This window comes from Oreochromis niloticus, linkage group LG18, assembly GCF_001858045.2.
Source record: "Oreochromis niloticus isolate F11D_XX linkage group LG18, O_niloticus_UMD_NMBU, whole genome shotgun sequence".
Taxonomy (NCBI): Eukaryota; Metazoa; Chordata; class Actinopteri; order Cichliformes; family Cichlidae; genus Oreochromis; species Oreochromis niloticus.
Window position 1 is genome coordinate 2,654,812 of NC_031982.2, and position 14,032 is coordinate 2,668,843.

Here is a 14,032-nt window from a genome sequence, read left to right on the forward strand (position 1 = left end):
CAACGAGGTGGAGGACATGGGTGTGATCAAAAGAATGCAAATGCCTGGACCAATTGTGTGAGTGTAATGGATGTTAGAGCTACTTAAAAAAGAAGCCGGAGAACCAAATACATAACCAAATGTGTGGGTGTATGAATAATATTATATAATTGATAGTAGTGGCACCGGTTAAATGTTAGAATTAATTTTTGGGACAATTTAGCATGAAGATCAGGAGTATTGTGCATTGAGATGGTAGAAAACTGGAACAGATGGAGCCTTGTTAAAACATGACATTAGTACAAATGTAGTAACATTTTTCTTTTGTTAGTGACAAAAGCTAATCAAATACCATCATAGAAAAGAGTGTTGGATTATTTATACAATCTGAAAACAACAAATCAAATGTCACATTTCAGGAGTGTACCACTGCTCACATAAACAGCACTAATATTATTGCTAAATACTGAGATGGGAAAGGCTATTAACCCCATAAACTCCTCCTGAATAGAAAATGTAAATATATGAGAGACAAAGCAATTTAGTATCACAGGAGACTGAATGAGTCAGTGCCAGTAATTATGATGCAGGGCGGCGATGTGTTTGTGTAAAGAAACTTATCTAGAGTAAAAGCGTGTTTTGAAAAGCAGGGAAGATGCTCCTGCGAAACACAATGCCTGAAAGAGTACAGTTCATAGCAATATTTTCCCTTCCGACTGCTCTTTTGTTACACACAGAAAAGTACAAGATCAGGCCAATTTCACACAACTATTTGCACAGAAAGCAACAGCTCCTTTTCTACAGTAATCTAACTTTAATTGGCCATACAATCATGACTAAACGCTACAGGTTGTGGAAGTTAAGCGTTGCTGAAAAGGTGCATGGATTGTGTTCCCCTGAATCGGAGTAGCGGTGACGTCTATGCTGGATACAACCCCCAACCAAACACTGCAGTATGACCAGGCAGAAGAAAGTAATGGAATGTAAATGGATGTGAAAGGAAGATATTAACATAAATATTTTTTAATCATTGTGCACCTATTTTGGTGCACAGAAAGACACTTTGTATCTGCAATTTCAGAAAATGTCACTACAGACACATGGAAATGAAACCGATGTAGCTAGTGCAAAAGAATACAAATTAACTTTGATTATCTAGACAAACACAAAAACATACAAACAAGTGGACAAAATGTCAACAAGTGTATGAGGAATGTAACTGTTAGTTGTGTGAGAACATTTAAATATAATTCAACATTTTGCAAAGTAGATGTTCTTGATGATCTGAATGATCAACATAAAGCTTGAACCCATTAGCTTAGTTGTTAGCATTCAACGCTACCAGAACCTCTGAAGCTCAAGAATAAACATATTTTATTCTGATTTCATTGTGTGTGCATGTACGTAAATTTGCCTGACTGTATTTTGCTACTCTTCAGCTAACACTAAAACTATTAGATGATGAGGTTAGCCTAGCATAAACTCAGACGGTATAAAAGACGGACGTAGCTAGTGTGACATCAACCATTTTCATGGCTGCAAAACAAAAGACGATGCCACCAGGAGCTGTCGGTGCGACACACTCATTTGTTAATGACAAGTCATTAGCCAATTAGCTTGCGGTTTTATAATAGACATAATTCTCGATTTTGAAACATGGTATGACCAAGTTTTATAAAATTGACTTAATTTTTTATTCAATATGAACCAAAACAAGTGAACAAGCCTATTAACCTGTAAACAGACAGCAAATCACTGTCCGCTGGCCTTCAGATAGAGAGCACTTTACGTACACAGCGAGAGGCACTTCCCCATTAGCTTTTTTTGTTTTTTTCATATTTGGAAGCCACGTCCATGTTTTCTACTATCTAGGCATAAACAGAAAACATTCACTGCTTAAAATAAAAAAAGACATATTAGCCATTTCCCTGCTTCTGTTTTCCAAGCTTATCCAATTGATTTCCAGCTCGAGCTTTAGTAAGCTCAAAACATCTGAGAGAGACGTCAAACTTCTCATTAACTCCCAACAAGAAAGAAAAAAATCCCTGCACATTTTCCAAAATGGCTACTTTCTCAGTACTATATTGTTCTGAGGCAAAACCACTCTCTGATGGACAATAGAGAAGATATAGAGGATAGAGTGGATTGACACATTATTTCACATGGCAGGGCAGACAGAGAGAGGATGATGCCTGTGATTCAAAGCGACGGCACACCCCTTCCTCTAGACACACTGTCACATAACATTGAAGGGAAACGGACAACGTCTCTGGATGCATCTCAGTCATGTCTCTGAACCATGTCATGACAAGCTGGGCAACTTCAGGGTGGTGGAATACAGGTAGCATGCATGCTTCCTGTTCTGTATGTCATTCTGAGATAGAACATCATCTGTCAAGAACATTTGCATTGCAGCAAGATGCTGTTAAAAAGTGAATATTTCGGAAAGAGGAATAGGTTAAAAGATTGATGTTAGATGGAAGCTGGAAAATGAATATAAAGTTGTAAAGTTGCTATTTTCTCAGTTAACATGTACACGCCCTTTAAAATGCCCACAGTGCAGAAGTGACATGTTTCTGAGTTATTGTTATTTCAAATGGTGTCAAATTATATCCACTCAGTAGCTCATGTGAGGATTGCTTTTCTCTCTTACTAGTGTTCTTCTCTACTGTAGGTCTAACCACAGCTGCACCGTGCTAACAGCACTGCTGTACGGCACTGCAAATATAACTGAATCCAGTGTATTCCGCAGAGTCAGAGCATGCAGTCATCTGATCGTTTCTGCACTCCAGGCACAGACATTGTTTGTACAGAATTATGAGGATCCAGGAACACATTTACAATGCTTCAGGAAATCTACTTCTACTTCTAGAAAGATTTGCAGTACTGTTCTGAGAGTTTGTACCAGGACCTATTATACAGTTAAGTTTAAGGTAAAACACTTAGTCGAATACTTTGAATTCAACATTTTTCAACACTACTTTTATCTATTTAAAAAATGTTATCTGTTTCAGAATGACCAGGAATTAAAAAGAAAAGCTGTAAATTAACTACTAAATACGCAGAGGTTAAACTAAATACTCCCAGAGTAAAGGAAGTAAGTCATGTTATTAAGCTGTATAACACACATGCGCTATTTAAAGTACAAACCACCCAGCGCCAGATCATTCGCTGTTACAAGAAAAGCACTCACTCATGAATCTTGACAGGTACATCACTGTCCTGAATTATTCATAGTCCTCTCTTGTGCTGTCTCTTTGTCTTACCTTTCCTCCACCAGGCTGGTACTTGATGTTGTCAATAGAACCAATCTTGGAACGGACGTTCTTTAGATCTGGTGTCGGGGCATTGATGGGTCGGGGGGTGCGGGGAGCACGGGGAACGGCTGGTTTCTTATCCAGGGGAGTCTGCTTGGGCACAGGGGGTTTGGTGATGACCCGACGGCGGTGAGTGGCACTGGATTCTCCATTGGTGGAAGCAGCCGGGGTAGCAGGAGCGGCGGTTGAGGCTGGGCGAGGACGGGCTACAGAGAAACAGAAAGTATAATAAGTATAATTTATATATCACTATAATAGTACAATAATGTATATTCTAGTATAATATAGTAAAATTTGTGAAAATGTAAAAGTCTACCACTATGTCATTTACTTCTTATGAAAGTATGCACTGTTTTTCCTTCCCACTGTCGCCAAGTGCTTGCTCACAGGGGTTTGTCTGATTGTTGGGGTTTTCTCTCTGTTACATTTAATGCTTATACAATAAAATATGGAACTTAATTATTTAATCTAACATACTTATTGCTCCCTATTACCCCAGTTCTACCAGTGTTGTGACACTTCTGCCAGTGTTTGAATAAAATCATGGGGGACAAACTTTTTGGGCTGCATCTGAAATTTTGGTGGTAACCTTCTCCCATGTTTGGGCCCAGAATTTTGTGTTACCATACTGGTCCCTGCTTTTGGTAAAATACCTCAAAGTGGTCCTAAAGCGGATACAGGGACCTGACTGGTAGAAGAAGTACTGGAAATGCCCAAGGAGTTTTTGTAGTCATGGATGTCTGTGAAACTAACTTACAACTGCATGAAAATGTGTGTATTGTGTAAGTTTGTGTATTCCCCCCCAAAATTAACCTGTCATTTTAAGTATTTTATGTTTCTTACGTGTAGTCTTGGGTTTCTTGGCCTCACTGGTCTTGTTCTCAGTCTTGTCGTTCTTGTTGGCTGTAAGTGGAAAACAGAAAACAGTTTTTTCACCATAATTTTTAGGTAGCAATACTTAAAAAATAATGAGGCATTTCCAGCCTCAGGTGGCGCCCCTCTAGCCGTTCCAAAATTAAGGCTTAAGGTTGCGAGGGGTTAGGGTACTTATTTTAATGCTCCAGAAAGAAGAGGTATAAAGATATATATATATATATGAACACCCTGTTGAATAGGACACTTCTTTTCACATTAAATTATAGTAATGATCCAATAATATGACAGACAACGTTAATGACTAACTTGAGCTGAGACTTCAATATTCAGCATCTCATGAGGTATTTGTTTATTCTCAAGTCTGTGGACACCAAATCAAAGCTATAAAGAGAGTGAAGAATAGACATGTACATTCACTGCTGTTGTCACCTCTTGTCTAGCTGATGTTACAGAAAACTGTTAACTGTACTAACACACGGTAAATTTAGAAGTGCTAAATCACGGCTCTGCCATTCTTACCTTGCTGTAGAGTTGTTTTCTTACTTGTTATTTCCGAAAGACAAGGAAACTTGGATGAACTTGTCACATCTTGTAATGAGCAAAACATTATTATTATTATTATTGTTTTTTGTTTACAGTCGATATTTTTTTTAGTGTCGTTTGGTTTTGGTTACTTTTCAGATTAGTTTTGATCATTTTAGTTTATTTTGTAGTATTTCAAATATTTATATTTACATGCAATATTTAGGCAAAATAAAATACATTTAGAATAGATATGATTATACAGATCCAACAACCAAATCAGCTGACTTACAGACTGACCAAATAATCAAAGACTAAAACTCAAAATGTTTTGTTAATATTGTGTTTAATTAAGCTTTGTGAGTGCACACTATTGTTTATCAATATATTATATTTTTCTATATATTGTAGTTTGAATTTATCACACCTACTTTTAGGTTTTATTCGCAAGGATGTGATTATTTAACTGATATGTTCTGCCCATACATCTTTCTTTTTCTACAAATATTGCAGAGCTGACTGCTTAAAGGCAAAATGAGATCGAAACTCAACAATTTCTGGTGACATGAAGTTTGTTAACTGCATAACATGAGTTTCCAGTAACAGTATGTATAGTTTTTGATAAAGCCACAGTATGTAATACTGCTGTGATGTGACAGAAACATCATGGACGTAACTGTTGACACTGGGGCAAAAGTCTCGAAAAGTAATGGAGCTAAAATGAAATATAACCCTGCAGCACATAACACCTATTGCTGTGAACTGGGTGACTGAATCATATTGTGTGAGGGTACACACAAAAAGCTCATATCTCCCTTGCTTTGAGAGGTGAGATACTGTTTGTCATGTGCAGACGAAAATACCAGTTGGGCTCTTCAAAAGCCAGCACTTGAATCTGATAATGTCTAACATATGGTAGCAATTCAGTTAGCCTGTTGATGCAGCCTGGAGCAGCGCCAGTGTGCAATGGAAGTCACTGTTCAGGCTAGAGCAGCAAGTGAAGTTTCCTGTTCCAGAGGATATGTTGAGATACTGTCAGGAACGGCAGATTCTATTGTATATAGTATTTTATTTTATTCTATTCTGTACAGTTGTGTACAGTATATTATTCTTATTGTATTCCAGTGTTCTCTCATTTTTGCTATATAATTTTGCACTGTCCACTTTCTGCTGCGACAAAACAAATTTCACTGTACACTGTATCCTCGTACCTGCAGTCTTGCCTGCAGCAGTTGCAGAGGAGCCATTCTTACTGGCAGTTGTACGGGGAGCGGGCGTGGCCTTTGGCACAGGTGGACGTTTTTCTCCATTTTCTGGAGTCTGAAGAAAAACCAAAGAAGAGATAAACAGCTGTGTTCCTGAATTTTATGTGTATGACTTTGTGTATGTCTGCTGTGTGCATAAGGAGTGTTTTCCAGGCATTTATAGTGCAGCCAAATGCAAGTAGAAAATGAAAGTGACAAGAGAAAAGACGAGGCTAAGGTTTTAACATTGGGAGATTAAAAAGGACATTTGCGACAGATGGTGGCTGATGTCTGGAATCACATGGAACAATCAGGGCTTTTAAAATGATAGTAGGCAAGAGATTTGTATGAAAACGCTCTAAATCAGTGGAAGACCTGTGTCATCCAAGCATGGCCAGCTCAAGAGGACATTATTAATAGCATGACCACAGGATTATACAGTATGTTTAATTTCAGTGTCCATAATCCAGGGATCTCCAACTCCAGTCCTCGAGAGCTACTGTCCTGTAGCTTTTAGATGCATCCCTACTCAAACACAGCTGAATCAGAAGGCTGAATTACCTCTTCAGTGTGCCATCAAGTTTGGCAAAGGCCTGGTAACAAGCCATTAATCTGACTCAGGTGTGTTGGACCAAGGATGGATCTAAAAGCTGCAGGACAGTAGCTCTCGAGGACTGGAGTTGGAGACCCCTGCCATAATCTAATGGGGAGTGGTGGTTACATCGATCTTTCATGTACGGGTGAAATGTATATTTTAAAATGTGAAATGGCATGTAAGGATCCTATTTTATAACTCTGACAGGCATATCTAGATATTAATGCAGACTGAGAGTCATCCAGTCTTTACCAAATAAAGACATAGCTCGCACTGAAGAAATACATGTAACCTTGTGTCTTATACTTACCTTGGCAGCCTTAGCAGAGCTAGTTGCTGTTGGCGGCCGCTTGGCAGCAGTAGGTGTAGTTGCCTTGGGTACAGGGCTTTTTTTATTGGCTGAAGCAGTGGTGGGGGAGGGGCGTTTGGCCGAGTTGGCCTCGCCATTTGTGGAGAGAGTGGATGGGCGTGATTTGGCAGAATCTGGTTTGGTGGAACCTGCATTAGGCTGGTGATTATGAAATTAAAGAAGCCAAAATAATAGTAAAAAAAGGAGGAGGGTGCAGAAAAGTAAGGAAGAAAAAGAAAGACAGAGATAGAAAAAGAAAAAGCTGCAGTGAACTCAGCAATGACTGCAATGACAGCGTGATATAGCAGCCCAGCCAGCAACCATAGATAATCATAAAACAGGCCATAAATTATAGAACTGACTAAGCAATTTATAACCAGCTTAGAAAGGTCATGATTACTAAATAATGAAATTACAGGCCTCAAATGAGATAAAATGAGCAGTAGCCCACAGCTCCATGTAATATGGAAATTCGATGTCAGACACTGGACAGATTCACAAACACGTCAGCTAGCATGCAGTTAGTGGACAGTGAGTTTCATTTGTGTAAGCTTATGATGTAGAAAGTTGTATGAAAACTCTCTGGCCTCGTGGCTTTAATGTAAACAGTTAGCTTAAATGCTACCTGCTGGGAACATGTCAGTATGGAAGCAGTTTATTTGCCAGTTGGTCACTAAAGTTCTTTGGGTTTTTATCTTTACTCCTAAATTTATACTTATTTACTCCAAAGGTGATAGTCTATTATGTATATAAGGCTACGTTCACACTGCAGGTCTTAATGCTCAATTCCGATTTTTTGATCAAATCCGATTTTTTTGTCTGCTTGTTCACACTACAAATAAAATGCGACAGCAAACGCGCTCTAGTGTGAACGCTCAAAGCGGCCCGCATGCGCAAAAGATGATGTCACACAACGCGCTCTGTTTAGACCCAGACCAAACAGCATTGTTTGACTGATGGCCCTTAATATAAAGACTTTGGACTTTACGTTTCCCAATTTTTGCTTTAAATTATTTTGTTATTTACATAATAATGTAAATAACCTAAAAATGATCCTTATTGCTGTTTTAGAGAGGAGCGGTGCTTCAAAGGATAGTTGCAGATTTCGGTCAGAATCTGCAGATTATACAGTACAAATAAAATGTTCACGCTGTCTTCCCAACAGTTTCACTGACATCTACACTGGATGGCCAGGAAGCGTTCACGATGTCTTCTCGGGCGCTTCTCCGGCGCTGATAGTTGGCATCTGTCTTGTGTCAGTGACGTAAAAGACGGATTTAATGCGACATGACCGTTCAAACAGCAGTCGCTTTCTAAAACATCGGATATGTATCGGATTCAGTACCACATATGAAAGTGACCCAGATCGGATTTGAAAATATCGGATTTGTGCCGTTCACACTGTCATACCATGATCGGATATGGGTCGCATAGGGTCAAAAAAATCGGATTTGATGCGCTTTCGCCTGCAGTGTGAACGTAGCCTAATTCTGTTCTGTATGTATACACCTGTTTCATTAACAGTAAAGCAGCTAAAACTGATTAATGAAACAGGTTCAATAGAGGGGAAACAAAGAGACAACCTGAGGCAATACAAATGGTTTTACAGGTCAAGATATTTTTTGTCAAGAACATTTTTTTTGTCACTACTAGGGTCAGTGTAACTATTACTAGTATGAGACAATAACTGGACCCTACCAAGGTAGCACAGATTATCCAACTCCACCAGAATGGGACATCAATACATGCCAGTGCCAGAGGCTTACTGTGTCTAAAGAGCATAGAGGAGATTCCAGGAAACAGGCAGTTACTCTAGGAGAGCTGAAAAGGGTTGGTTCTTAAGCCATCATCAAAACCGGTATTTGATTCTTTGTCTAAGGAGGAATAGGACGAGCACTGCCAGAACTACAAAATGACCCCCAGGAGGCCACAGGTGTGAATGTTAGCTGACCAAACAATCTGAAATGCACTGGATGGCTCAAGGGCCTGACGTCCTCTAGTGGGCTGTATTACTGTTTGTCCATCCATCTATCCATCTTCTTCCGCATATCCGGGGCCGGGTCGCAGGGGTAGCAGCCTAAGCAGAGAAGCCCAGACCTCTCTCCCCAGCCATCTCCTCCAGCTTGTCCAGGGGAAAACCAAGGCCAGCTGAGAGATATAATCTCTCCAGCGTGTCCTGGGTCTGCCCCGGGGTCTCCTCCCAGTGGGTCATACCCAGAACACCTCGCCCAGGAGGGATCCTTGTCAGATGCCCGAACCACCTCAACTGGCTCCTTTCGATGTTGAGGAGCAGCGGCTCTACTCTGAGCCCCTCCCGGATGGCTGAACTTCTCATCCTATCTCTAAGGGAGAGATATTGCTGTCTGTAATATTCTTCAACATGTTGTTCAACCTCAGTTTGGTGGTGGGTCAGTGATGCTCTGGGAAGGCATATCCATGAAGACAGGCACAGACCTTTACAGGCTGGGAAACAGCACCCTGGCAGCAATTAAGTATCTGGATGAAATCCTTGGACCCACTGCTGGTGAAGTGGGTCCTGGGTTCCTCCTGATGGATGACAATGCCAGGCCTCAAGTGGTAAGAGTATGCAAGCAGTTCCTGGAGAATAAAGGATGACTGACCCCAACGCTCGCCTGACGTGAATCCAACAGAACACCTGTGGGACATTAGGTTTCAGTCCCTTCGACTCCGCCAGGTTACACCTCAGACTGTCTAGATGCACAGTGATGCTCTGGTCCAGATCTGGGAGGAGATCCCCCAGGATACCATCTCATTGGCAGCATGCACACAAGCACGCGGGGGACATGCATACTACTGAGTACCATTTTGAGTGGCAAAGAAATTTCACACATAGATATATATACATATATATATGTGTGTGTGTGTGAAATTGCAACTCAGAATGGTTGCAATTGTGTGTGTGTGTGTGTGCACGCGTGTGTGTGTAATGTAGTCCTGTCATTCAGAAAATAAAACAATTATTCTAACTGGCGCACATCAAACGCTGTTCATACCAAGGTAGCTTAGGGTTACCACCTATGATGACATGGGCCTCGGAAGGTAAAATACTGGTGTGACCAAGACTTTAGGCAGACACACACACCTCCCCTAGCACACATAAGAGATAAAGGAAATATGTTTCTGTGATCATCTTCTGCAGCATTTGTAAGCACTTGTGTGTCTTGCTCAAGGACACTTCACAGGCTTTCGTTGGAACTGTGGGAGGTCAGACTTGTAATTATCTGGTGACTGCTTTTGCCACGATGACTGTGCAGTTTGCGTGCTGGAAATGTGTGTAGATGACACTAATTATTCTCTTTATACGTGTCTGTATGTGACCCACCTTGCTCTTGCTGTCAGGGCTCGGCAGGGTCTTGCTACCATTCCCTGTGGGAGATTTGGCTGTCCCTTTCCCTCCCTTCTCTTCCTTCTTCTCAGCTGGCTTCTTCTCCTCTTCCTTCTTCTCATCTTTGTTGGTCTTCTCTGGCTTGTCCACCTTTTCCGCCTTCTCATTGGCCTTGTTGTTTTTCTCCGTGTTCATCTTCTCTAGCTTCTCCTCGTTTTTGATTATCTTCTCAGACTTCTGGTTCCTGTCTGGGCCGTAGTCCTTCTGCTGTTCTTCCTTCTTGTCAAAGTTGTCAATCTTGTCCATTTTCCCAGGCACGATGTCTGTCTTCTCCTGCTTGTCCTTGTTGTCAGATTTAACTGTGAAAGAAAAAATGCTGTCATTAGCGTCAGACTATTTTAACAAACCCTGTTGCATAACGAGTAACGGGATGTGACTGGAGACAAAAGAGCCCACATATATAAATTCAAAATTGTAACAAAATTCGAATAAATGTCATCAAATATCAAGATTCTGTTCAACTTACAACATGATTTTGAAAGCTGCTTTGCAGTAAGCAAAAGGGGGACGTACATATTAGGTGCAGTCTAGCTCATATTCTCAAAATCTCTATATCTCTAGCTTTAAAAAAAAAACAAAACACCACTGCACTTTACAGGAAATGCCAGAGTCATCTCTATTTTCTGAGGCGGCTGAGGTCCTTCAACATCTGTTGGACAATGCTCAGGGTTTTCTGTGAGTCCGTTGTGGCCAGTGTACCCTCTACGCTGTTGCATGCTGCGGCAGCAGGTTGAGGGTCGCAGATGCCAACAGACTCAATAAACTGATCCGCAAGGCCAGTAATGTTGTGGGGATGGAGCTGGATTCCCTTAAGGTGGTGTCAGAGAGGCGAATGTTGTCCAAGATAAAGACAATGCTGGATAATACATCCCACCCACTCCATGACGGGCTGGCTAGTCACAGGAGCACGTTCAGTGAGAGACTGAGATTACCAAAAAGCACCACTGAACGACACAGGAAGTCATTCCTGCCTGTGGCCATCTCCCTGTACAACTCCTCCATCTAACACACTGTAAACACTGCAATAGTTACACCCTTTTTGCACACGCTCTTTTCCACTCAGTAATGTTGCTGTCAATATTCTTGACATTTATTTATAATCACCTCCGTCAATCCTTGATATTTATTATTGAGTGATTTGTATATATTGTGCTATTTCTTAAATTTCTTAAATCTGTAACATATTGTATTGTTAAATAGTCTTGTCTGTTTCTGTTACTGATATTTATACTGGAGCAACTGTAACATAATTTCCTTAGGGATTAATAAAGTATGCTTATTCTGATTTAGGATAAGTGTTATTTGAGCAGAAACCATAAATCCGTTTTAACATTTTACTTTCTACAAGGTTAAATAAAAATCAGTTTCACAAATCAATCATCCAGGTATAATTTAAAACATTCTGTATGTTTTAAACCAGCGGTTCCCAACCTTTTTTGCTCTACGGACCGGTTTATGCCCAACAATATTTTCACGGACCGGCCTTTAAGGTGTTGCAGATAAATACAACAAAATAAAACCAGTACTGGTACCAAAGAAAAGAAGATTTATTCATAACACACGGGAAAACACCCAGGGAAACTGAGTTAACGAAAAAAACCATAAATTTCACACTCGAGGGGCCCAGTACCAAATGACCGGTACCTGTCCGTGGCCTGGGGTTGGGGACTGCTGGTTTAAACAATGACTATGACTATCAAGAGGCTTTATTTTCAGGGAAAAAATTAATAAAATAAAATAAAAGACAAATGTAGTAATGAGTAAAAGAAACGAAAGCTGAATGCTGGTAAGAGATTTGCTGACTTATCCACCCGTCCCAGATCTTCTCTGAGCTTTTTCTGGCACTATCAGAAAAAGCTCATTATTTGTTAAACGGCCCTCGTCATATCGGTGTAAGCGAAGGCCATCTGAGGCTACGAAGAAACCATGTCTGTGAAATGATAAAGATTATTCTGTCCTGTGAAATGTAAGAATATAAAGTAACATACAAACAGGAGCAAGGTTGAGCACAAACTTTAATCCAGTGTGGCACCTAACTGATGACACAGCGCTAATGTTGAAGACTGTGTTCACCAACAAAATCCATCACATCAAATGATGTCTGGTTGCAACTGCACTTTTGTTATTTATAGATTTGAATGTCCACATGGAAGGTTTTATGTAGGTCGAGGCAGCAGATGATTCTGGGTCTGGTTGGTAAACAGGCCAGCGCCATCTATTTTATTGCACTGCCTTATGTAAGAGTTTGCAATGGTGAGGCTGTATCCTCACAATAATCCATGTCAGAGGAGTCAAACCCTATCCAACCCTGAACCCTTTTTAAGAGTCGATCTGTCATCTTTTTTGTGAACTAGATGATTTATATGTCTCTCTTATGATTCATCTATAATTAGACTTTATTTGTCTTTATTTGTATTGTACTGTTTATAAAAAATACAAAATATCACTACATATTTAGCATTACAAAATATCTAAACCGTTTCTTTTAAGAAACACCATCTATCATTAAATGCTTAATAACTACAAAGTGCAGAGTACTCTAACAGATTGGGGAATAAAACTAAAACAAACACAAAATGAGGTTCCAGCAGGAAGGTTTTACAGCTGCATTAGCAAGTGAAATTAATAGGTTGTTAGTCTCAATTTAAAGGTCTCGATGGTGAGCTTAATAAATTATTCTACAACAGCAGAGCTCTACCACCAACTGAGTCCTTAATAATCTGGGACATACTAAAATAGCTTGCGCCCTGTGATCTGAGTTATGGGGGAACATGGAGACCAAAAATATGATCTCCAACGACGGTGAAATGAGGGCTGTGTTATGGGCCCAGTTTTTCTGTTTCTGGTTAACATCTCTGAGGATGACATAGCAATCACTGAGTGTATTTTTCTAATACATTTTTGTAATCATTCATCAATAGACTATCTTCAGCACCTCTCCCAAGAGTGAAAATCCTCAAATTAAATGTGGCATTTTTTCTTGCCACGAGACTATCGTGGCTGCACCTTAGTTCACAAACTGTCTTTTTCTGGCTCACTTCCTTCTCCCTATAAGCCAGCATTCTTCTGATTGGCTGCCCCTTGTAAGCAAATAGCAGATGGGTTGGGGTTCTGTGTGGGCAGAACTATGCACCTGACATGACTGTATGTGGGATACCGGCTCAGAATGACATCATGAAGAACAAAGAGTACAAAAAACACCTGAAGCTTGGCCTACAGGGATACTTCTACGTAAAATATCCACATTATTTGAAACTTTAAACATGTTAAAGATGAACATCTGCCACTATAATAATACTCGTGTTTACATAAATTGCAGTGTTTTTCAGTGTGTGACATGGTTATGAAACACCTTTGGCGGTAATAACTGATCCACAGAGGAAAAAGGACAATAAAGTGAAAGAAAGAAAGTAAATGGGGAAACACGAGGAGAGCAGAGGGGAATAGTTAATGAGGTCGATGGGGTTAAGGACACAGCCGGCGGGGCTGAGGGCTGGAAGCAGAAAAAGACAGAGGCCTTTTGTTTGCCATCAAGACACATCTTACGTAACTGTGACACTGGACAGGCCTGGCTGTGCTGTACCCTAATGCCTCCCCCCCTCTTGCCCCCTGTTTACTGTGCGATAACCGCTCTACCTCCTTTCAACCGATGGCAGCTTGCTGCTGCTGTGCTTTCTCCAACAATCAAGCAGCATCTACAGCTGCCATGAAAAAAGATCCATTTTCTTATGCTGCTCTTAACTG

The 14,032-nt window shown here is 40.4% G+C and overlaps 1 protein-coding gene across 9 annotated transcripts in view; it reads right to left on the bottom strand.

Moving 5' to 3' along the window:
- Window positions 1-14,032, bottom strand: part of map4l (microtubule associated protein 4 like) — a 118,557-nt gene that overhangs the window by 23,060 nt on the left and 81,465 nt on the right. For 6 of the 9 annotated variants that reach the window (XM_025900509.1, XM_025900507.1, XM_025900514.1 and 3 more), the window contains 6 exons: window positions 10,226-10,587; window positions 6,844-7,041; window positions 5,906-6,014; window positions 4,692-4,760; window positions 4,140-4,199; window positions 3,246-3,502 (listed from right to left, as the gene is read on the bottom strand). In XM_025900509.1, the coding sequence (XP_025756294.1) occupies window positions 3,246-3,502; window positions 4,140-4,199; window positions 4,692-4,760; window positions 5,906-6,014; window positions 6,844-7,041; window positions 10,226-10,587 (1,055 nt within the window). The remainder of the gene's footprint in view (window positions 1-3,245; window positions 3,503-4,139; window positions 4,200-4,691; window positions 4,761-5,905; window positions 6,015-6,843; window positions 7,042-10,225; window positions 10,588-14,032) is intronic. The other 3 variants (XM_025900510.1, XM_019348307.2, XM_025900512.1) reach the window with 3 other exon arrangements.